The 23,308-nt window shown below is 39.9% G+C and overlaps 1 protein-coding gene across 5 annotated transcripts in view; it reads left to right on the forward strand.

Moving 5' to 3' along the window:
- The window catches only part of LOC117360021 (prosaposin-like), a 160,229-nt gene that overhangs the window by 106,449 nt on the left and 30,472 nt on the right, over positions 1–23,308 (forward strand). For 3 of the 5 annotated variants that reach the window (XM_033943565.1, XM_033943567.1, XM_033943566.1), the window contains 3 exons: positions 4,475–4,570; positions 9,615–9,798; positions 11,467–11,612. In XM_033943565.1, the coding sequence (XP_033799456.1) occupies positions 4,475–4,570; positions 9,615–9,798; positions 11,467–11,612 (426 nt within the window). The remainder of the gene's footprint in view (positions 1–4,474; positions 4,571–9,614; positions 9,799–11,466; positions 11,613–23,308) is intronic. The other 2 variants (XM_033943569.1, XM_033943570.1) reach the window with 1 other exon arrangement.

Below are 23,308 nucleotides of genomic sequence, written 5' to 3' on the forward strand. Positions count from 1 at the left end.
ATCTTGGATTCACTCCCTAATCCAGCAGCTTCAACCAATGGCCTGGAAAGGCCTACAAGTCCTGGGCTTGATAGTGGCCACCATCAAGGTGGTTCCCTGGGTGAGGACACATATGTGATCCTTTCAGTGGGCCACACAATTGCTCCTAAAACTTAGGCTGTTGCCAAATTGAAAAATGTACTGAATATATAGACTGTGGAACTCAAGTGTCTGCTGGTATCACCTTCAGAACTAGTCTCAGTGAGTGACCATACTGCAGACTATCATTGATCCAATTGTTTATTTATTAAATTTCTAAAAGATTTATATTTTATAATTTTTTCTTTTGATTTTATAAATATTCTTCTTATATATAAATATGTGAAGGGGTATTATTACTGTGCATCCATGATTAAAGTCTTATCTGAAACTTGTTACTTAGCTTAAGTGTAACTTCTTGACCATCTGCCCTGAGTTGTCATTACGACGGAGGAACTCCTTTCAGTGGGCCATGTTGGCGGGCTGGTCCGCTCAGGAAAATGCAGTCTCTTCATCTTTACAGAGATAAGTGAAATTCAGTCTTCAGTGGTGGATGAATAGCTCTCAACGTTTCCAGTGTAACTTCTGGTTTCATCGGAAGGAGAGACTCAGCCGGAGGAAGGTCTTGGAGCAGACCTGTGACGTTGCCTCTTCATCGATGAAGCTTCTAAGAGGCTGGTAGATCTGGGGTGGGAGGTGTAATGGAGATGACCCAGTAGGAGAGTTTCAGGTTTGGTTTTGGGGTTTTTTGCTGTTTGACCTGTGATGGAGGGGGGAGGGCTACTGGACCTGCAATCGCGAGGAGGGCTGCTGGTGGGGAGGGAGGCGATTCGCAGCAGTTATCCTTTACTGCAGGAGCAAGGCACTGTACTGTTCCCATGGGGCAGTAAAAAGCCTTGTTCCCGAACCCGAGGCAAATGACCAAATGTTTTCCCCATGCTGTGGCTTTCCACTGGAAACAGTCACTGTGTCATTCTCTACTCTGCATTCCTTTTACTATTACTGGTTTGACATTCAGACTAGGTGGTATGCAAGTTTTAGAGCACAAATTCTACAGTTTGTGTTGTTAGTTTCCTTCCTTAACTGCTTTGATGCTTCCCATTTATTGGCACTGGTTTGGAGAGAGACAAGGAAGGAGAAATTAGATCTTGCATGCTAATTTCCTTTCCTCCAGACTAGTCCCGACCCCACCCATTTTATTTATTTTTTGAATATCTATCTGCATAGTTATTCTGGGGGATTAGCAAGATGGTAGTTTCTCTGAATTCTCCAGTTTCAGAAGAGTTTTCTGATTCTAGAGTCGATTAACTATTTTTGAGGGGGGAGGGGACGGGTTGGTTGATCTTTCACCAAATTCCCTGCGCTAAAAACTGCTATTGTGGTTTAGTAAAAGGGGGCCATAGTGCAAAATATAGACAGCAGATATAAATTCTCAAAACAGATACATTTTGATCACTAAATTGAAAATAAAATCATTTTCCTACCTTTTTGTCTGGTGATTTCATGAGTCTCTGGTTGCACTTCCTTCTTCTGACTGTAAATCCAATATTTCTTTCTTTCTGCCACTTCCCTTTTCTTTCTGTCTCTCTTTCTTTCTCTATCCCCCTGACTGCCTGTTTCTCTCTCCCCCTACCCCCTCTTTATTTCTGCCTTTCTTTCTCTCTCTTTCTTCCCCTGCCTGTCTTTCTTTCTCTCTCCCCCTGCCCCCCCAAGCCATCGTGCCGATTTCTCCACTTCCCTGATTCTTTCACTACCCCCTAAGCCACAACGCCGATTTCTCCCTGCTGCTTCCGTGAGCTAGGCCAGGCACGTACAAGCGCCGGACTCACAAGACTTCACCTCTGATGTCAATTCTAATGTCGGAGAGGAAATTCCAGGCCAGCCAGGCAGCGATTGGCTGGCTCAGAACTACCTCTCCGACATCGGAATTGACATTGGAGGTGAAGTCTTGTGAGTCTGGCACTTGTATGCGCCTGGCCTGACTCGGGGAGGCAGGAAGAAAGATTGCAAAGGCAATGTAATCGACTTACATTGCCTATGCGATCTACTGGTTGATCGCGATCGACCATTTGGGCACCCCTGCTGTTATGATATCCTGTCCTGACCTGAGGAAAGGGGTTTAGTCCCAAAAAACTGCCTTATTTCAATTTCCTATTTATAAACTTTAATTAATACAATTACAATACTACTTGATTCTACGTAAAGCAACAATTTTTTTTTCTACCTTTTGTCATTTCTGCTTTAATCGTCTTCTCTTCGCTCTCTTCTTTCTATTCAGCATTTGTCCTCACTCCCTTCCATACAATATATGTCCTCTCTTTGCCCCTTCCACCCAGCCTCTGCCCTCTCTCTCTCTACCCCTTCCATCCACTGTCCACCCTCTCTCTGCCTCTTGCATCCACTGTCTGCCCTTTCTCTGTTCCATATGGCATCTTCCCTCTTTCTATGTCCCTTCAATAAACTGTATATCCTGTGCCCTTTCTCTCCTTTATACATGATTCATTTCAGCTTCACCCCCCTCCCCTATTCTCTGGTATCTCTCTCTTCTCCTTTCCTTCCTTCCTTCCCACTCCACCCCACCCCATGGTCTGGCATCGCTATCTCCTTCCCTTTTCTCCCCCATGCCCTGGCATCTCCCTCCTCCCCCTCCCCCCATATGCGCTGACATCTCTCCCTCCCTCGATGGTCTGGTAGATCCTTTCCTTTCCCTCTATCCCATAGTCTTGGTGTCTCTTGCCTCTCCTCTCCCTTACCTGGTCTTCCTTATCCCCTCTCTCTCCCCAATTGGGTGCTGCTGCAGCAGTTCATCCCCCCTCCCCCTCCCCAATTGGGTGCTGATGCAGCACTTTTCTTCCTCTCCCCCCTCCCCCCTCCCCATTGGGTGCACCAGCTTTTATCTTCCCCCTCCCCCCCAATTGGGTGCAGCAGCAACATTTCTCTTCCCTTCCCCCCCCCAGAATGGGTGCAGCAGCAGAATATTTCTCTTCCCCCTCCCCTATTCGATACAGCAGCAGCATTTCTTTTCCATCCCTCCCAGCTTACAACTTACTGCTTTTACTTGCTTCGGGCCTTCCTCGCTGCCGGGTCCTGCCTTCGCGGAAACAGAAAGTAGGCAGGACCTGGCAACGAGGAAGGCCCAAAGCAAGTAAAGCATACTGGCAAAAAAGGCAGGCGTCAAAACAAAATTTTTGGCGGAGTCAGCCCAGAAAGGAGCATCGGCGGCAGCAGAAGGATTCGCCGGGCGGTCATCTTAATTAGCTGGGCGGTGCGCCCGGTTAAAAGGCCCTGAGGAGAACACTGGTTGCGATTAAAGACGAAAAAGGTGACACTCATTTACAAATTGGAAATATTCTAAAACAATTTGAATTTTTACAAAACTTTGCATTCTTCTGAGCTTTATTCAAATAAAGAAAAGGATGGTATAGAATTTTTAAGGGTCTTAAAATTCCCGAGCATATGAAAGGTAGTCTCGAAGTGCCCATATTGATAAAGGAATTGCAAACAGCATTGAAGTCCCTTAGAGTTGGATCCACTCCAGGTGGTGATGGTTTCACGGTGGAATTTTATAAATCATTTCAAATTACCCTATTACCTTATTTGCTAAATCTATATCAGGCTCAACTAACTAAAGATTGCATATTAGGTACTATGGTAGAATCCTTAACTATTGTTTTGCCGAAGCCAAATAAAGATCCTATGTTGGTTTCAAATTACAGGCCTATTTCTTTGATTAATGTAGATGGTAAACTGATGGCTAAGTTATACACTTAGCTAAGGCTCTCCCTTATATCATCAGAATGTACCAAACGGGGTTCTTCTAATAACACTAGATTGGTGTTACATATGTTAAATCTATCAAATCTATTATGGATGATCCGGCCTTCTCTGTAATTGAGAAATTGATATTAATTCTTCATATCAATGTAATAAATAAAGTTGTCTTGTATTATTAATAATTGATAGAAGGGTGGGTGAGTAAAGTTATGGTTCTATATACTAATTGTATAAAATGGTGTAATCTCTAATATTTTTCTGTATTCAATCAAATGTACTACATTGTTGTATACAAAAAAAAAAGACTTATTTGAAGACCACGTTGAAAAAAAGAAAAGTGTTTTGAATAATGGTGGAGTTTTTTTGGTCTATGATTGTGTGCTCATTTGACTACTTCAGGCTTGCTTGGATTAAACTGAGCATTGTGAACACCGAGGCCTTTTTTCTGTACACTTTGAGAAGGTTGAATATGTACAGAAGAGGTATTTGATTGATATTTTCATTCTCTTGTCCTTTTTGTATATTTTCTCTTTGTATATATTAGCCATTTGCCAGGTTTCCACCTCCTTAAACTTATTCCCTCATTGCTACCTATAATTCTAATTCTTTTTTTAAAATCTGCTTTCATTTATCTGCTGTAGTCAGTCTGCACTATCACTAAATGCTCTACTTTCCATGACAGAATAACACGCTCCTGATGAAGTTGTCTCCCGAATGTATTGTCTGTAAGCTATATATGACAGAAGTTGGTAAACTTCTGGAAAACAACATAATTAAGGTATGAACTATTTGGGCACTTTGGATAGTGAGCCAGAGATACAACTAGTGTTTTTAGTGGGATGTGGGGGTTTGAGCAGTATTTCTCAACTTCAATCCAAGTACCCCTTAAGCCTAACAAATACCAACTGAGTACCCCTGCTCAAGTTACACCTCCATAATAATAGTACTAATTGTAATGCAATTTCTTCCATCCATTTTCCTTATACACACAATATACCGTATTTGCCGGCGTATAAGACGACTTTTCAGTACCTTAAAATCCTCCCCAAAGTCGGGGGTCGTCTTATACGCCGGGTACTGTTTAGAGAGCTGCACGGGGACGCCCCTAGGGTCGCGGGGAATCCGTGGGGACGCCCCCTAGGGTCGCGGGGATCCCATGGGGACGCCTCCGAGGGTCGCGGGGCTCCTGCGGGGCTGGATGCTCAGTCTTCTGGATGTACGCGGCTCTTCTTCTCCCTACCTTCTCTGCTTGCAGCACAGAGCCGAACGGAAGTCTTCCCGACGTCAGCGCTGACGTCGGAGGGGAGGGAGGGCTTAAACAAAGCTCTCCCTCCCTCCGACGTCAGCGCTGACGTCAGGAAGACTTCCGTTCGGCTCTGTGCTGCAGGCAGGGCAGATAAGGAGAAGGAGAGTAGCCTCGCGGTTCGAGTGGCTACCAAGGGAGAGGGGCGGCCGCCCCGCCCCGGTTGCAGCACAGCCGGCCAGGTTCCCTTACTTTTGTGGCACTTCCCCGACCGACCGATAACAGCCCGGGTCCGACAATCCTCCCTGCCCTGTAGCCGTGAATCTAAATTACCTTTCTTACAGCAGCTGTAAGAAGGTAATTTAGATTTGCGGTTAAGGGCAGGGAGGTTTGTCGGACCCGGGCTGTTATCGGTCGGTCGGGGAAGTGCCACAAAAGTAAGGGGACCTGGCCGGCTGTGCTGCACCCGGGGCGGTAGAGAAGGTGTGCGGAAGAAGGGGTAGTCTTATACGGCGAGTATATAACAAAACTCTATATTTTAACTAAAAGTTGGGGGGTCGTCTTATACGCCCAGTCGTCTTATACGCCGGCAAATACGGTAATTTTATTAATACATAATAGTAACCACTAGTGCTGCCCGATTCATGATTCGAATCAGTTCACCGATTCACTCAGGTGAATCGATTCGAATCGATTTAAATTTTTTTTAAAAAATCAGCTTCCCGATTCGGACCCTTCCCCTCGCCCCCCTAAAGCAGGAGTGGCAGCACTGCTCTTGCTGGCTGGCTGCTGCCGCACCTGTTTTAGAGGGCGAGGAGGGAGGGTCAGTCGGGAAGTGCTGCAGTCCAGCTTCCCTCCTGGCCTACCCGAAGCACTGCTCCCCCCAAGACTGCGCACCCCCCTCCCCCGGGGAAGGCCTCCATGTTGCTCCTGGCCTCCCCGAACCATTTACCTTATTGCTGGAGCCTGCAGCCGAAGATCGTGGTTACAGCGTCTTTGTGCTCTGAGCTGTTTCCTCCACTGCGATCCTGCCTCTGACGTCAGAGGAGGAGCACAAAGACGCTGTAACCGCGATCTTTGGCTACAGGCTCCAGCAGTAAGGTAAACGGTTCAGGGAGGCCAGGAGCAACACGGAGGCCTTCCCGGGTGTGGGGTGGGGTTGGGGAGGGAGTGCGCAATCTTTTGGGGGGACAGTCCTTCAGGGGGTGGGACAGGCCTTGTGGGGTGCAGGCCTTCAAGGGGATAACAGGCCTTTAGCGGGGGGACAGGCCAAGGATGGTGGCATAGGCCTTCAGGGGGGCAGGCAGGCCTTCGGGGAGGCAGTCCTTCAGGGGGTGGGACAGACCTTGGGAGGTGCAGGCCTTCAAGGGGATAACAGGCCTTTAGGGGGGGGACAGGCAAGGGATGGTGGCATAGGCCTTCAGGGGGGACAGGCAGGCCTTCGGGGGGCAATCCTTCAGGGGGTGGGACAGGCCTTGGGGGGTGCAGGCCTTTAAGGGGGGGTGCAGACCTTTAAGGGGGGGAAAGGCCTTCAAAAGGGGGACAGGCCAGGGATGGTGGCATAGGCCTTCAGGGGGAACAGGCAGGCCTTCAAGGGGGAGGTGCAGGCCTTCAGGGGGGACAGACCTTCAAGGGAGGGGGGCCCTGGTGTAGAAGTACATGGAGGGAGGGAATGGGGGTTCAAAGAGACGTGCATATGCCAGACTTTGGGGGGAAGAAATAATGGGTCTAAAAATAGAGGAGAGGGAGAGAGATGTTGGACAATGGGATTTAGGGAGGGAAGGAAAAGAAAGGGAGAGAAGTTGGACACAAGGGATGGTGTGGAGGGGAAGGATAGAGATACTGGATAGGAGGGTAGTTGGGAAAAGAAAAGTAGAGATGATGGACCCTGGGGTGGTGGGGAAGGAGGGAGAGATGCTTGATGAAATGGTAGTTAAGAAAAGGTGTATCTGTGGATGGAGATGAAAAAAAAGAAAGATGCCAGACCTCCGGAGGAGGGAAGGGAAACGGAAGGGGAGGACTGAGATGAAAGATGGATGGTTAGCAGGGAGAAAGAAAAAAGAAGGAGACCCTGGCAAGCAAGTTATCAGAAGACAACCAGAGCCTGGGACCAACAAGATTTGAATAATGACCAGACAACAAAAGGTAGAAAAACTAATTTTATTTTCCATTTTGTGATTACAATATGTCAGATTTGAAACGTGTATCCTGCCAGAGCAGGTGTTAGACCGCAAACGTGGGCTAGGATTTAAGAGAGAGAGGAAAAGTGTTTTTTGCTGATTTATTTTGTTTACACCACAGCGCCAGTGTGGTTAGGAGAAGGCAAAGGGGGTGAAGAGGCTATAAAATAAACCCACCAGCATGTTTGAAAAAAACACCCAATTGGGCAGGAAAATCGAATTGAATCGAAAAAACCAATTCAGTAGGCTGAATCGGGCAGCACTAGTAACCACAAAATAACCCTCCCCCCCAAAAGCACACTGTGTTCACAGAGAAAATGTCGATTATTTATATTGGGGGGGGTCAAAGAGGTCAAGGCAGATGACTTTAAAATATGCAAAGTCATTTCAATAACAACTATAGAAAAATAGACAAATATAGTGTAAAATATAGACAGCAGATATATTCTCAAAACTGACTTTTTTTTTGGAATCATGTTTATTAAGGAATCAAAGGCAATCAGGCAACAAGAAACAATACAGAGCATCTGTACGGTGCCCTTACAGTTTATGTTCATCATTTACATGGAGGCCAATGTTTAGAAGAGTACTATGTTGATTCTAGCCAATCTTGATTGATGGATGGTATTCTGCAGTACTGTTCAAGTTTTCTTCCATATTATTGCTTGTATTCTGCACTTTCGCAGATGCTCTGTATTGTTTGACATATTTTGATCACTAAATTGAAAATAAACTCATTTTTCCTACATTAATTGTCTTTTGATTTCATGAGTCTCTGGTTGCACTTCCTTCTGACTGTGCATCCAATATTTCTTTCTTTTTGCTTCCTGCATGTTTCCTCTCCTCCAGACCTCATTCTATTCCCCAACAAACATTTCTTTCTGTCCCTCCATGAGTCCAACTTTTCTTCCTCTCTTCTCTGTCCCCATTGGCAACATGTCTCCCTCTCTCTCTCTATCTCTCTTTCATTACCTCCCCTGCTGCAAAGGGAGTGGGGAAAGAGAGATCCAGGGTGCATCTCTCCCACTCCCTCTACTGCCACTTTCAACTTTTCTCCCTCCTTTTCACCAGTCCATCTCTTTCTCTCTGCTTCCTGCACGCTTCCTCTCATCCAGTTTTCATTCCCTCCCCCAATCAACATCTCTCTCTGTCCCTCCATGAGTTCAACTGCCGATACCATGATGAGATTCAATAATGATTTGCTAACCTCCCCCTGCCCCTGATTCGATGACGATTCAACTCGCCTCCGACTCCAACCTAAAGTAGCATTGGTAAACAGGCTGGTCCTGGCCTGCCCACAAGGACTTCCTTCTGCTGCGTCATCAGTGATGTCGGCGACGCAGCAGAGGGAAGGCCCCAGCGGGCAGGCCAGGAGCAACCTGTTTACCACTGCTACTTTAGGTTGGAGTCAGAGGTGAGGCGAATCATCATTAAATCGCGTTGCGGTATTGGCAGCAATTCCCACATGCTGCCTGCTACTGACTGGGGGAGAGGGGGAGCAGATCCATTCAATTGAATCGGGCAGCACTACCGTGTATTCCCAACAAGCGGCTCGCGTACTGTGTGTTGAGAAACACTGTTTTAGAGTATAAGTATGATCCAAAATTAAAGTATTGTTGCATTAATATGTTGAACTCTACTAAACTTTGAAGATAGTGTTTTAGGAACTGTAATCCTACTCTGAGGAAAGAAATTGATTATTTTATTATAATATAGGTATGTAATTGAAGTGCTGGAAAAATACAATTGAATAATGAAATAGTACTGCTTAAAAGCTAAGTTATTTAAATTATTTATAACTAATCTTGCAAATGAAATAAGATAATAAGATGAAGACTCTAGTAAATAGGGATGAATGAAGAATTGACAGACCCGATGAGTTAGTAAACTCATAAGGTCAATCTGACATCCCATATATAACAAATTATAACTGTTAATCCACTGAGATAGTGTATTGATCTTTTTGAATTTATCAAAATCACAAAGTGTCTGAAGAGGATGTCCTGGGATAAAGCACAGTTACATACTTTAACAAGTGTTATCCAGGGACAGGAGGCAGATATTCTCATAATCAACCCATCTCCCCTGGTTGGCTTCTTAGCTGGTTAACTGAACTGAGGAACCGTACACCTATGTCGGGCGGGAAGGCACTCATGTATGTGTGGTCGGTTGCAAACTTTCTAAAGTTCTTCAAGTGGCGATGCACTTGGGACCTTCCGTGCTGGGGCTCTGTGGATGACGTCCATATGTGAGAATATCTGCCTGCTGTCCTTGGATAACACCTGTTAACGGTAAGTAACTGTGCTTTGTGATAAATGACTGGTTAAGTGGAATGGGGCGAGAAATAGTGGATTCAGTTTGTGCAGTTATCATGCTTTTTGTCTTATTTTGTACTTCAGGAACGCATAAAACAGGAATTGGAATATGTATGTAACTTTTTACCAAGATCTTCGTTAGAGGTGTGCATGTCCATTGCATTCTTATATACCGATGCGATCCTTAGAATACTAGTAGAAGAGGCCAGACCCGAACATGCATGTTCCAAGCTTGGATACTGCCCTAAAAACCAGCTTTTCCTAGTTGGTAAGAACTCCCATGACTGGTGTAGTAGTATTCTTAGTTGTACTAAAGCAGCATATATTTGTAATTTTGGTAGGATTTATTAATATTTTCAGTGTCAAATAAATAGGTGGAAGAAAGATCAATGTGAAACAATGTACTTAGGTTCTTTGAGTCTATATTTATTTGTTTTATTTATTTAAAGATTTATTAACCGCCTATTCCTAAGCGCCATTACAGAAAATAAGACAGTGTCTTATATTCATTTTGGGCCCAAAAAATGCACTAGGGCTTATTTTCGGGATAGGGCTTATTTTTTTTTCATGTACATGATCATCTCTCCCTTCCTCTCCTTCACCCCAATTCTTCCTCTTTCCTTTCTCTCCTCCACATGTGCACCATCTTTCCTCCCCTCTCACCCATCCCCTTGTGCCTTTCCTCTGCAGCATCTTTCTATCCCGCCCATCCCCCTGTGTAGCAGAACCCTTACACTGCATAGCATCTTTCTATCCCTTCCATCCCTTGTGCAGCAGAACCCTTTCACAGCTTCTATCCCTCCCTCCCATCCCTCACGCAGCTGAACCCTGCTAATCCTCCCATCCTTCCATCTCTTCCTCCCTTCCAAACCCCGTCGACCGCAAGACCTACATACCTTCCTTCAAAGAGCAGTGTTGTCGGCATTCTAAACAGGTTGCTTTGCGGCCTTCTCCCACCAGTGCCTTCCGTGCGTCGCGTTACTGATGACATCAATGATTCGGTAGAGGGAATGCTCTGGCGGGAGAAGGCCGCGAAGCAGCCTGTTTAGAGTGCTGAATGCGCTGCTCTTTGTAGGTCTTGTGGTTGGAGAGTGAATGGGGTTCGGTCGGGAGGGAGAGATGGAAAGATGGGAGTTCAGCGGGGGTTGGGCGGGGGGGGGGGGAGCACTGCTGCTGGTGAATCCAGGAACATTCGGGTTAGGCTTCCGGGGACTAGGGCTTATATTAAGACCTACCCTAAAAATCATGTTAGGGCTTATTTTCGAGGTAGGTCTTATTTTCGGGAAAACACGGTAGTCTTTTGGAGATAGAGAGCTTTTGTAAACTGTCAGCATCAGAGTTTGCAGATGCTTCTAATGTGTACTCATTTTCAAAGGGAGAATATCCACATGCACTGGGTTTTATTGCAAAAAATGAGTATAAAATTAGGTATAGGCCTTTTTTTTTTTTTTTGCATGTAGACTTGAAAATCAGCTTGTTTTCTTCCCCTTCTCTATCCTCGAACACCTCTTCATAATGAAGCTGCAAGTCATGTACAGACTTTAAGCCACATCGAGGGAGGACAGTTTAAGACAACTGATTAAGCTATTTTTACCTACATAAATATGGCTTTGGAACTTGTTTCCACATTTGTGTTCTTTCTGATTTGGAAATAAATATGAAGGACAAGTAGGAATTTTTTTCCAAGTTCTTAAGCTATTGTCTTAAGCTGCTGTTGCCATATTTGGATGGTAGTGATACGGTAGACCCAGTACTTATGGTTTTACACTGAATATTGTGCTAGTGACTGAAAAAAATAGGCAGTCTTCCTCTTTTATTCATGTTCTTCTGCCCATTTATTTTTCTGCTTTTCTTGTGTGTAGCCATTTAGAACATTTCACAGTCTGTTCCATGAAGTGTCATTGCTAATACTTAAATTTTCTGACTTTTTCAACAGAGAGAATTACTCCAGAACAGTTAAGCTCTGGTGAATTTTCCACAATACGTAAACTAATAGTAAATTACTTTGACATACTCTTGGAGAAGAATGAAAATGTACTGCATGAAGTCTGTAACTTTCTTCAATCTTCTGCTCAAGAACAGGTAACAAGATTAAGGGGATGACTGAAGAAAGACTAAACAAATTAGATTTCTTTAGCCTAATGAAGAAACAAACTGAGGGGGGATATCACTGGGGTTTATAAAATGTGTGACATGCAACATGGTTATGCATGCTTTAAATTTAGTGCTAGTGTTATGAAACTAGTAGCATATTTAAGATATGTAAGAATATTTTGTTCAGTTGTAATCCATGAAATTTTTTGATAGATACTGAGCTCAGGGCCAGTAGAATGAGTTAAAGGATTGGAATAGATTCTAGAGATGAGGTCCATTAGCAAATAGATTAGCTCAATTGCTCACTCCCAGATATAAGTCTATTTAGATCTTTTTTTCTGTTAGTATCTGGGTAGTTTCAAGTGCCCCAGACTGGCCACTGCTAGGACAGGATTCTGGGCTAGATGGATCATCACTCTGACCTATTGTAGGCTGACACCTCTTTACAATCTAGGTAATGCCATTTTGTTCTTGAAATAAGGTCCTGACTTGACTGGTCAGTCATCGCTCTGATATGAATTGGAAAACCCTCAACAGTCCTATAGTAGCACCTGCTCTTACTGTGGGTTTACTGTGTAAAGAGGTGACCTGAGGGTAGGAGATTGGGCTTGCAAGTTAGGTTTTCTGTTTAGGTTTGGGTTATGTTTCAAAAAGTAACCTTAGTCTAGTCCCTATGTACCCCAAACTGGTAGCTTAAGGTTGTAACCGGCCCTAAAGCCTTCCAGCAGGACTCCTCAGTGCCCCTAGTGGGTACAGTTAAAATTTGACCCAGTATGGAGTTACCTTGCAGACACTTCATTAATATGAGTAAAACAAACAAAAACCAGAATCAATACACACAACTCCAAGTTCAGTTCCAAAAGTAAATTTAATTGTCAGAATGGAGGGGGCGTGGCTTAACGCGAACACAGGATGGAGGTGTGATCACGACGCTCCTCTATATCTGGGCAAAATTTTAAAATTATAATTCTCTTATTGCTGATTTTGAGATAAAAAACAAGTTTAAATTAAACTTAAAACTATTGCAGACTAATATTGAGTTCCTCCGATAAAATCGAGATAGATCCTGAGAGAGGAAAACTGAAAGAAAGATTGCCGGTTTTTCTCTCAGCGCTGGATTGACGCGGCAGATAACTGACAGAAAAGAAATCTATCAAATAGAAACAATCGGATAACAACGCTGTTATTAAAGTAAGATTTGAAAAGAAAAGAGACGGATTATCTCTGTATTAAGGCAGCACGGAGGTAAGAAATAGCTGTTAAAAACTTGAACTGACTAACAGCTAAAGAGAAACGGATCTTGAAGTGAAATCGCTGTCAGATGAGATGATTTAATACAGCCCTCTCCTGCCGAAGATAAATTAAAACCTTAAAGGCATTGAATATTACTAGCTTTTAGAGGTATAGATACGGCACGGTAGAGAAGAGAACTGTTTCAAGAAATAAAACTGATTAACGTTTTTAAAAAAAAAGTACGATCCCAATGTGAGACAGTTGACAGTTGATTATCTAAACTATGACAGTTTAAGGCAGCCCTTTCTAGTCAGCGCTGAGTTGGAGCCCTGAGATAAAACTGGTCCTTTACCTGAAGCCAGTTTTCTTGTTCATTTTTCCTCAGCAATGGTTCAACATTGGGACAGATAACAGATAATAATTTCTATAAACGCAAATAATTTATATTGCTGCTGATATTAAGGGAAGATTTGGAAAAAGTTAAAAGAAATACGTAATTATATTAATGCTGATTTGAATGCTGAGAGAGTGAAAGAAGGCTTATGAAGATTTAATTTGAAAAAGACATACAGCATTCTCAGGGGATTGAAAAAAGAAAACTGATAGAGAGAGGAATACTGGCATTTTCTCTCAATAATTAAGTGCCAAAGCACTGAAAACAAATAAATATCAGCTTATTAAAATAAAAGAAATTCTGAAATGAATATTGCTTTCCTCTGACAAAGCTGCGATTGGGCTTGTGAGAGAGGAGACAGAGAAAAGGATCAACGGAACTTTAAACTTTAAAAAAAAAACCGAAGCAACAGGACATCGAGGCAATTGAGAGACGCTGAGAAAAAAACAGAAGACAGTTACTTCAAGTTGGTCAAAATAAGGGAAAATAACTCTATAAAGTGTTGCTCTCCTCAATTGGGGCTGCGATTGGGCTTGTGAGAGGAGAGGAAAAACTACTAAGAATTTTTTTTTTTTTTTTTTTTTGTCAGCGCTGAAAAATTAAAACTTGTGAAAGAAATTGACTAATCTGAGAGAGATCTAAGGGAAGGAAATGTTGTTGGACTAAATGTTCCCCTCCTTCATTGAGACAGTGAAAGTGAGAAAAGTAAAAGAAAAAAGGAAAGAATTTTCAAACTGACATAGGTAAAAGATAAAAGAAGGAGAAAAAAAAATCAAAAATAACCATCTAGCCAATATTAAAGAGATAAATAAACTAAAAAAGGAATATTCAAGATTGTGACAGATAACTGAGGAAAAGAAAAGGGCTTAAAAAGAAAATTTCTACTAAATCTTGGAAGAAAAGAGATTAAAAACCTAAGAATATCAAATCTAAACCTAAGAGACTAAATATAAGAAATAAGAATAACCAAGAAAAAGAAAACAACAACATGGCAAGCACCAGACAAAACAAAAATGAGGCTGGTACATCTGCAAAAAGACAGAAACAAGACCAAATAACACCAAGCAAAATACCACTTCCTATCGAAGAATCAGACATATTAAGCAAAACAGAAGTTATGGAAGAACTAAGACAAATCAAACAAATGCTTAAGGAAACTATAACTAATATGTCGGAAATGAAAGAAGAAATTTTAAATATTCATAGACAAATGGAAGTTAACAACAAAAGAACAACTGAACTAGAATCAAAAATGGAAGCTATAGAATGTGAATCAAAAAGATGTAAAAACGACAGCCTGGAATTAAATAAATTAAAAGATCAACTGGAGGACTACGAGAATAGAGGAAGAAGGAAAAACATTAAACTTTTTGGAATACAAGAAAATTTAGAGGGAAAAAATACTATCCTTTTCCTTGAAAATTTAATTCCAAAAATACTACAGTTAGACTTGAAACAACCAATTGAAATAGAAAGGGCGCATAGAATCCCAATTAAAAATTTAGAAAACAAAGACAGACCAAGACCAATAATTTTTAAAATGCTGAGATACCAACAAGCACTAGAAATACTAAATGCTGCAAAAAAAGATAAAAACCTAAATTATAAAGGATCAAGAATATGGTTTTTACCAGACTTTGCCAAAAACACAGCAAATAAAAGAAAGAGACTACTAGACATGAGACCTCTACTAAAAGAAAAAGGATTTAAATATGGTCTATACTACCCGGCGAAAATGAGAGTATCATCTGGAGACAAATCCTTATATTTTGAGGATCCCGAAAAACTAAAAGATTTTCTCTCTAAACCAGAACCTATGATATTTTAACATAGAACATTAAGATGGTTTTGAGGACTCTATGAAAAATTAGAAAAATATGACATATTGAAATATCTGAAGAAAAGGAGGAAAACAATATAAAGAAAAGACAATAAAAATTATAAGAAAGAAAGAACAAAATATAGGAAAATTATTAAATAATACACTACATATATGTTTAAAATAATTATATGTTGAAATCATAATACTAAGGAAATACAAATTAACATATTGTTAAATGGATAATGATACATTAATGAAATGTTATGGAAAATGATTAAAGATATAAAAGATCAATATAGATAGATAGAAGGGAAATTTGTTTAAATATTGAATATTGATTGCCTGGAATGGGGAGAATGTTCGGATTACAGTTCCAATGTGTATCCTTAAGCAGCCAATGTACTGGGTGGGAAAGGGAGGGACAAGGAGAATATTTACTAGAATAATTAAGGGAGATACATTAGGGTTAAATATGTGTGTCATGAAGAAAATTTTTTGGATATTAAATATGAAAGAGGAGAGGAAGAATAAGATAATGAAAAGTATTAAAATGTATAATGTCTTTTAAAATATATTCTATTAATGTCAATGGCCTGAATCATGTAATTAAAAGGAAAAAAGTATTAACATTTTTAAAAAAGCAAAATGCGGATATTTACTGTCTGCAAGAGACCCATCTTAATATGAAGGAATCACAGAAATTATCAGGTGGATGGATAAAGGAATGTTTTTTTACTCCAGCAGTGGGTAAAAAAGCAGGGGTTGCAATTCTTATAAATAAAAAATGTATGGCCAATATAAAGGTAAAAAGTACAGATCCACATGGAAGATGGATACATATCGATATAGGTATGGGAAATGATACCCTAACGTTATTTAATATATATGCCCCTAATTCGAATCAATCAGAATTTTTCAAAAAGCTACAAAATATGTTATTACCACTGGCTGCCTCTAATTTAGTGGTGGCTGGAGATTTTAATGCTGTAATGGATCCATTATTGGATAAAAAACCAGGTAAAAATATTAAATCTTTAGGTCTAGATAATTTAGTTCGATCATGTGATTTGAAGGATATATGGCGTATTCTTCATTTTAATGATCAGGAATATTCATTTTGTTCACAGGTTCATAAATCATTTTCAAGAATAGATTATATTTTTGTTTCAACAAATAAAGTGCAACAGGTGATTAAAGCCTCCATTGATCCTATTATCATTTCGGATCATGCGGGAATATGGATAGAATTACAATTAGATCAATTAGAAAATAATAGACCTCTTTGGAGATTTGATAATGCATTGCTTGTGGATGACAAATTTTTGGAAAATTTTAAAACACAAATTAATGATTTTTTTCAAACAAATTTAGTGGAAGATACATCTATAGAGAATGTATGGGATGCATTTAAAGCAACTATGAGGGGTAATATTATATCATATTCAGCTTTTATTAGGAAACAGATCAAAAAACAATATATAGAATTAGAAAAAGAAATAAAAATATTAGAAGCTAAATTGATAAGTAAATGGGAATCTGAAGTTTTACAAGCTCTTTTGAAATCAAAAGGTAAATATAATGAATTAACTTCAAAAATGATAAGAAAAGATTTGTTTTCCAAGCAAACAGTGTATTATGGAAATTCTAATAAGGCGGGAAAATTATTGGCAAATTATCTTAAGGCAAAAAAAAGGAGAACTAATATTAATGGAATAAAAGATGATAATGGTATAATAACAAATCAAACAAATATAATATTAAAACAATTTTTAAATTTTTATAAGGACCTGTATTCTTCCGAACCTTATTTGGAGAAACAAAAAGATGGAAAAAAATTTTTAGATTTAATTAATGGACCTAAAATTCCTGATCATATAAAACGAAGTTTAGAAGAACCTATATCATTAAAAGAATTAGAAACAGCATTGAGATCTCTTAGAGTTGGATCCGCTCCAGGTGGTGATGGTTACACAGTAGAATTTTATAAAACATTTCAAAATATCCTTTCCCCACATTTATTAAAATTATATCAGACACAACTTATAAAAGGTAATATAAAAGGTACTATGGCTGAATCAATAATAATTGTTTTGCCTAAGCCAAATAAAGATCCTACTTTGGTTTCAAACTACAGGCCTATATCTTTGATAAATGTTGATAATAAACTTTTGGCGAAAATTTTGGCTTTGAGATTAGCCAAAGCTCTCCCACATATTATAGATATGCATCAAACGGGTTTCGTTGCTAAAAGACATTCCTCCAATAACTCTAGACTATTATTTCACATGCTAAACTTATCAAAAAAAATGGATGAACCAGCTTTTACAGTTTCATTAGATGCTGAAAAAGCATTTGATAGGGTAGAATGGAATTTTATGTATCAGGCTTTAGAATGGTTTGGTATAGGTTCTGGATTTATACAAATGGTAAAAACATTGTATAGCTTCCCGATTGCAAGATTAAATATTAATAATAAGATATCTGATGGTTTTCAATTACAGAGGGGAGTTAGACAAGGCTGTCCTTTATCTCCTTTGTTATTTGATGTTGTATTAGAACCCTTATTGTTAGCAATACAGCAAACGAGGGAGATACAAGGTATTCCATATTCAGATATGGAATATAAAATTTCGGCTTATGCGGATGATATTTTGCTTTATTTGAGAAATCCAGAGTCTACCTTATCTTCTTTATTGGAATTAATTGATAAGTTTGGCAAATTTTCAGGTTATAAAATTAATTGGAATAAATCTGAAATTATACCCTTGAATGTTCACTGTGTAAAAGGATTATTTGATACTTTTCCATTCATATGGAAAGAAGAAGGATTTAAATATCTAGGCATTCAAGTTAAAAAAACAATTGAAGATACTGTAAAAGAAAATGAAAAATATGTATTAAAAAAAGTTACGGAGTTATGTGAGCAATGGAACCCATTACATATTTCTTGGTGGGGAAGAGTTCAAACTATTAAAATGATGATGTTGCCTGTAGTTTGCTACCAAATGAGTATGATACCTATTTATTTTCAGGGGTCCTTTTATAAAAAGCTTAATAGAATTTTAACAAAATTTCTTTGGCTTGGTAAGACACCTAGAATAGCTTTAGTAACCTTACAAAAATCAATTAAGGAGGGAGGGGTAAATTTTCCAAATTTCTATAGGTACCATCAAGCCTATATTCTACGTCAGGGTATGTATTGGATCCTCCCAGAACTTATAGATAATGCACCAGATTGGTTATATTTGGAATGGCGCCTTATGTTTCCCCTAAATTTAGTTCATTTACCAAGTATTAATATACCTAAAAGATACAAAGAAAATAAAATAATAATGGATACTTGGAAAACATTGAGATTTATTGATAAATTAACACCCATCCCAATATACAAATCAACTAATCAATCCATATGGATAAACTCCAAGATCAAAATTGGCGGAGCTCAAATCCTTTGGAAGAACTGGATTATTGCAGGCATTAGATCTCTAGATGATGTTATTTCAGAAGGTAAACTGCTGGATTTTTCACAATTGCAACATAGATTTGGTCTTAATAAAACACAAAGTTTTAAATGGTTGCAATTGAAGCAGGCCATTCAGGTTGGGTTCCCTGAATGGAAAACATTGAACAATCAATATAGTTTAAAGTTCTTATGCTTTAAAGCAGACTTCCTAGGACATCAAGCCGCATTGTGGTATAAATTAATATCTGGATATTTGAATAAAAAAACCAAAAAATGGTCTAAGAGACATTTGGAGCATTGAGATTGGACATCAAATTAATGCATCTCAATGGCCACTAATTTGGTCTTGGAGAATGGGATGTACAGTGTCAGCATCTATGAGACAAACATGGTTCTTTTTATTACATAGAGCTTTTTGGACCCCTACTCGTTTGCAAAAATTAGACAGTTCTAAGTCTAATAGATGCTGGCACTGTAATCTAGAACCAGGGACATTAGATCATTTATTATATCATTGTCCTTATATTAAAATTTTTTGGAATTCAATTTGGCCACAAATTAATAAATTAATGGAAAATCATATTGCAATATCATATGATACAATTTTATTTGGAACAATGATGAGAATAAAAAGTCAAATTTCACCAGAAAATAATAAGCTTTTATTAATTATGACAGGGGTTGCCATTCAACATATAACTAACAATTGGAAAAATTACAACAACCTAAATTACACATTTTGGTGGAATACAATATGTCATATTTTTAAAATGGAAAGAACAATAGCAATACAAAAGGGGACATATACTAAATTTATAAAAATATGGGGGCCATTGACAAAATACTGTAATGAATAAATAATATGATGTTTTCTTCTTCTTTTCTTCTTTTAAGGATCTTTTTTATGACACACATAAAGGGGGGGTAAGAAAAATTAATTTATACATAGTATGTTATAATATATTATACAAAATGTAACGTATGAATAAAAGGTAATAAAAGGGTGGGGGGAGGGAAATTGGACAAAATTTGTTTAGATTATATTGTATTAGATATAAAAAAGTTATTGAATATTTATCAATTGTATTCTAATATGTTGTATACTTTTTATAAAAATTTGAAAATTAAAATATTATATTAAAGTAATGAAAGGGAGGGGGGAGGGGGAGGGGGAAAATCAAATTCAGATATATAATGTATTAGATATAAAAGTGATAATATGCATTTATCAATTGTAATTTATTATTATGTACACTTTATGAAAAATTAGAAAATAAAAAATAATGGGAAAAAAAAAAAATAATTGTCAGAATGGCAAAATCCAAAAATCAATGTAACTTTTAAAACACAAAAGAAAAACTTCAAAGGGAAAAAACTCTGGGAGAGTTCAGGATTTCTCCTCACAACTGCCAATAATCTTCTCTGGTTTTATTCACTACCGAGCTTCTTGCAATAAGGCTATCAGAGCCTGCTCCTAGCAGGTTCCAAGTGAGTTCAGTTCTCTGCGATGCTACACCAACATTCAATCAGTCTCTGCAAAAACACAAGCCTCCAGCTTATTTTATAGCACTGCTGGGTCTAGGGGAGTGCCTCAAGTTTGTCTGCAAAAGCACAAAAACAGCTTTCAAAATCCCTCCCAGTTGTTGGCAAACTTCTCCCCACTCAAAAAGGCATTCTCAGCTTCTTAACAAAATGTGCAGAGAACACAAATAGAAAAACAAACAATCTCACAGTTCAGGTAGTCCATGAAACTGGTTGGAAAATTAAACCACCTCAGCCAAAATAGCAAACCAAAAAACAAAACTCACAGTTCTTTGCTCAGTCCTTGAAAAGGGTTGCCAAGCTTACTTCCATCAGCTCAGAAGCCACTTCCAAGCCCTCGGGGACCAGCTCTCCTTGCAGCTCCATTGGTATCTCCTGGTCTGCTTTCAGCAACTCTGAAGTGGGTCCAGCCTTTCCACTTCCATGGGGTCACAGGTATTACCCATGCTTGAGCTGGGAAGCTCTTCTTTAGGGAAAGACCTGAGCTTCCTCCCTAAACTGCCTAGTAGCTTGCTAACATCTACTGGCTTTTCAAGGGGGAAAACATGCCCTGCTCTAGCTGAGTTTGCTCTCACTTGGGCTTCTCTATGGCTCCCCTGGTGGACATTGGAGCAATAGTCTTCCTCCCTATTCCTAGGACTAGGTTTAAAATCTATGTTCCTAGCCCTGCTGTGTGGATGGTAATGATTGTGCTTCTTTGCTCTGAGTTGATATTATTAGAATTTCTTTTGAATTAGGGTGGATGTTACTAATCCAATGTCTTACTTGTATGTAATGCATGTTAAATAGAATTTCAAATAGACAATATATGTCATTTCCATGGACCTTGAAATAGAAGGAATTGTCACAAAACTTAATACTGTGATGGGTGGAAGTCTGAAGGGGTCAGGCTTCTGTTTTTATTAACAGAATTGTATGCACACCCACATAGATTCCTTACCTCTTCATACCTACCATCAAATGGGTGATGAGTGACTGTAAGGGTTCTGTGCAGCCATGACCGGCCAATATGTCTCCCAGGAGATGGTAGGTGAGATCTTGGCAGCCTAGTCTCAGGACTGTAGGTTAGGTGGTGAGCTGATTTGCCGCACTGCTCACCCCATATACCACACCCACTACTCTTTGGGGTTTTTTTGTTGTATTTTCCATGCTAAGCGTCTCTTTTTCAAAAAAAAGTAGTAACCAGGGCTGTTGAAGCCAGTACACCAAATCTTCAACTCTGACTTCGACTTCTCTTTTTTTTTTTTCTGTCCTACTCTGAATGTAAATCCTACTGGATTTTTTGCACTGGATCTAAAGTACTGGCAATAGCAAAACAATTGGTTCACAATCTAGGTGTGTACTCTTAAGTATTTTTCCTCTGTCCCAGTGGGCTCATAATCTAGCTTTGGTACCTGGAACAATGGAGCATTATATGACTTGCCAAGGGTCACAAGGAGTGGCACTGAGCTTGAAACCACAACCTTGGGGTGCTGAGATAGCAGCTTTAACCACTAGGCCACTCCTCCACTGGTTTCTATGTCTCCAGGATTAGTCGGCGGATGTGGCTTCAAAGGTTTGCCTCAGCCAGTTACTCTTCAGGGGTCAACTGTTTGGCAAGGATTTGGAGAAGTTGGTTAAGGATCTGGGCAAGTCAAGGACTCCTCAGCTGCCAGAGGACAAGTCTCATCAAGGTGAATCCAGATGGGATGTTTTTAAGGTGAAGAGGTATTGCTTGGATATAGTTCATGGCAATTGGAGGTCTAAATTTTTGCCCTGGGGCCAGTCCTTGTGTGATTGTTGGCTGGGTGGTCGTGAGGGGGGCAGGGTCCTCAGGGGCCAACTGTGTCTTCCAGGCCCTAGTAGTTCTCATTGGAGGACATTTAAAGCCCTTCTATTGGAAATGGGTCCAGATAACTTAAGATCAGTAGTTTCTGAAGGCCAGGTTCGCCAAGCCCCTTGCAGATGCCTTCTGGTTTCTCCCTGTCAGATACTGCAAAGGGATCTTGTATTCCATCAGACAGTGTACAGGTTGCTGAATTTGGAGGTAATAGTTCTGGTTCTGCAAGAAGAGATTCTGGCAGGTATTCCATCTATTTTGTAGTGCCCAAAAAGAGAAGTACTCTTCATCAGATCTGCAGGGCCTTATGTGATCTTTATGTACACTCAGGTCAATTGTTAGGTTTGTCAAGGAGTATTTCTCACATCCTTGAACCTCACTAAAGCTAACCTTCACATTCTTATCCACGCAGATCATCAGAAGTATTTGTACTTTATGGGCCTGGGTGCCCATTATCCATTCAAAACCCTACCCTTCGGATTGGCCACAGTGCCAAGGACCTTCTCCAAGGTGATGATGGTGGTGGCTAGTCCTCTCTTTACTGGTGCATTCTTATCTGATCTATTGGCTGATCTATGTGAAGTCTCCAGAGGAAGAACAGGTGTTCCACATCCCAGGTAGACAAACTGCTGTAGAGCCTGGGATGGGTAGTGAATCTTTTAAAAAGCTCTCTGATTCTGTCTTAATATTTGGGAGTCTGCTTTGATACATCTAAGGGCAGTCTTCCTCTTAGTAGCCAGGCTCTAGAAGCTTTAATCTTGGATTCACTCCCTGATCCAGCAGCTTCAACCAATGGCCTGGAAAGGCCTACAAGTCCTGGGCTTGATAGTGGCCACCATCAAGGTGGTTCCCTGGGTGAGGACACATATGTGATCCTTTCAGTGGGCCACACAATTGCTCCTAAAACTTAGGCTGTTGCCAAATTGAAAAATGTACTGAATATATAGACTGTGGAACTCAAGTGTCTGCTGGTATCACCTTCAGAACTAGTCTCAGTGAGTGACCATACTGCAGACTATCATTGATCCAATTGTTTATTTATTAAATTTCTAAAAGATTTATATTTTATAATTTTTTCTTTTGATTTTATAAATATTCTTCTTATATATAAATATGTGAAGGGGTATTATTACTGTGCATCCATGATTAAAGTCTTATCTGAAACTTGTTACTTAGCTTAAGTGTAACTTCTTGACCATCTGCCCTGAGTTGTCATTACGACGGAGGAACTCCTTTCAGTGGGCCATGTTGGCGGGCTGGTCCGCTCAGGAAAATGCAGTCTCTTCATCTTTACAGAGATAAGTGAAATTCAGTCTTCAGTGGTGGATGAATAGCTCTCAACGTTTCCAGTGTAACTTCTGGTTTCATCGGAAGGAGAGACTCAGCCGGAGGAAGGTCTTGGAGCAGACCT

This window comes from Geotrypetes seraphini, chromosome 4, assembly GCF_902459505.1.
Source record: "Geotrypetes seraphini chromosome 4, aGeoSer1.1, whole genome shotgun sequence".
Lineage (NCBI taxonomy): Eukaryota > Metazoa > Chordata > Amphibia > Gymnophiona > Dermophiidae > Geotrypetes > Geotrypetes seraphini.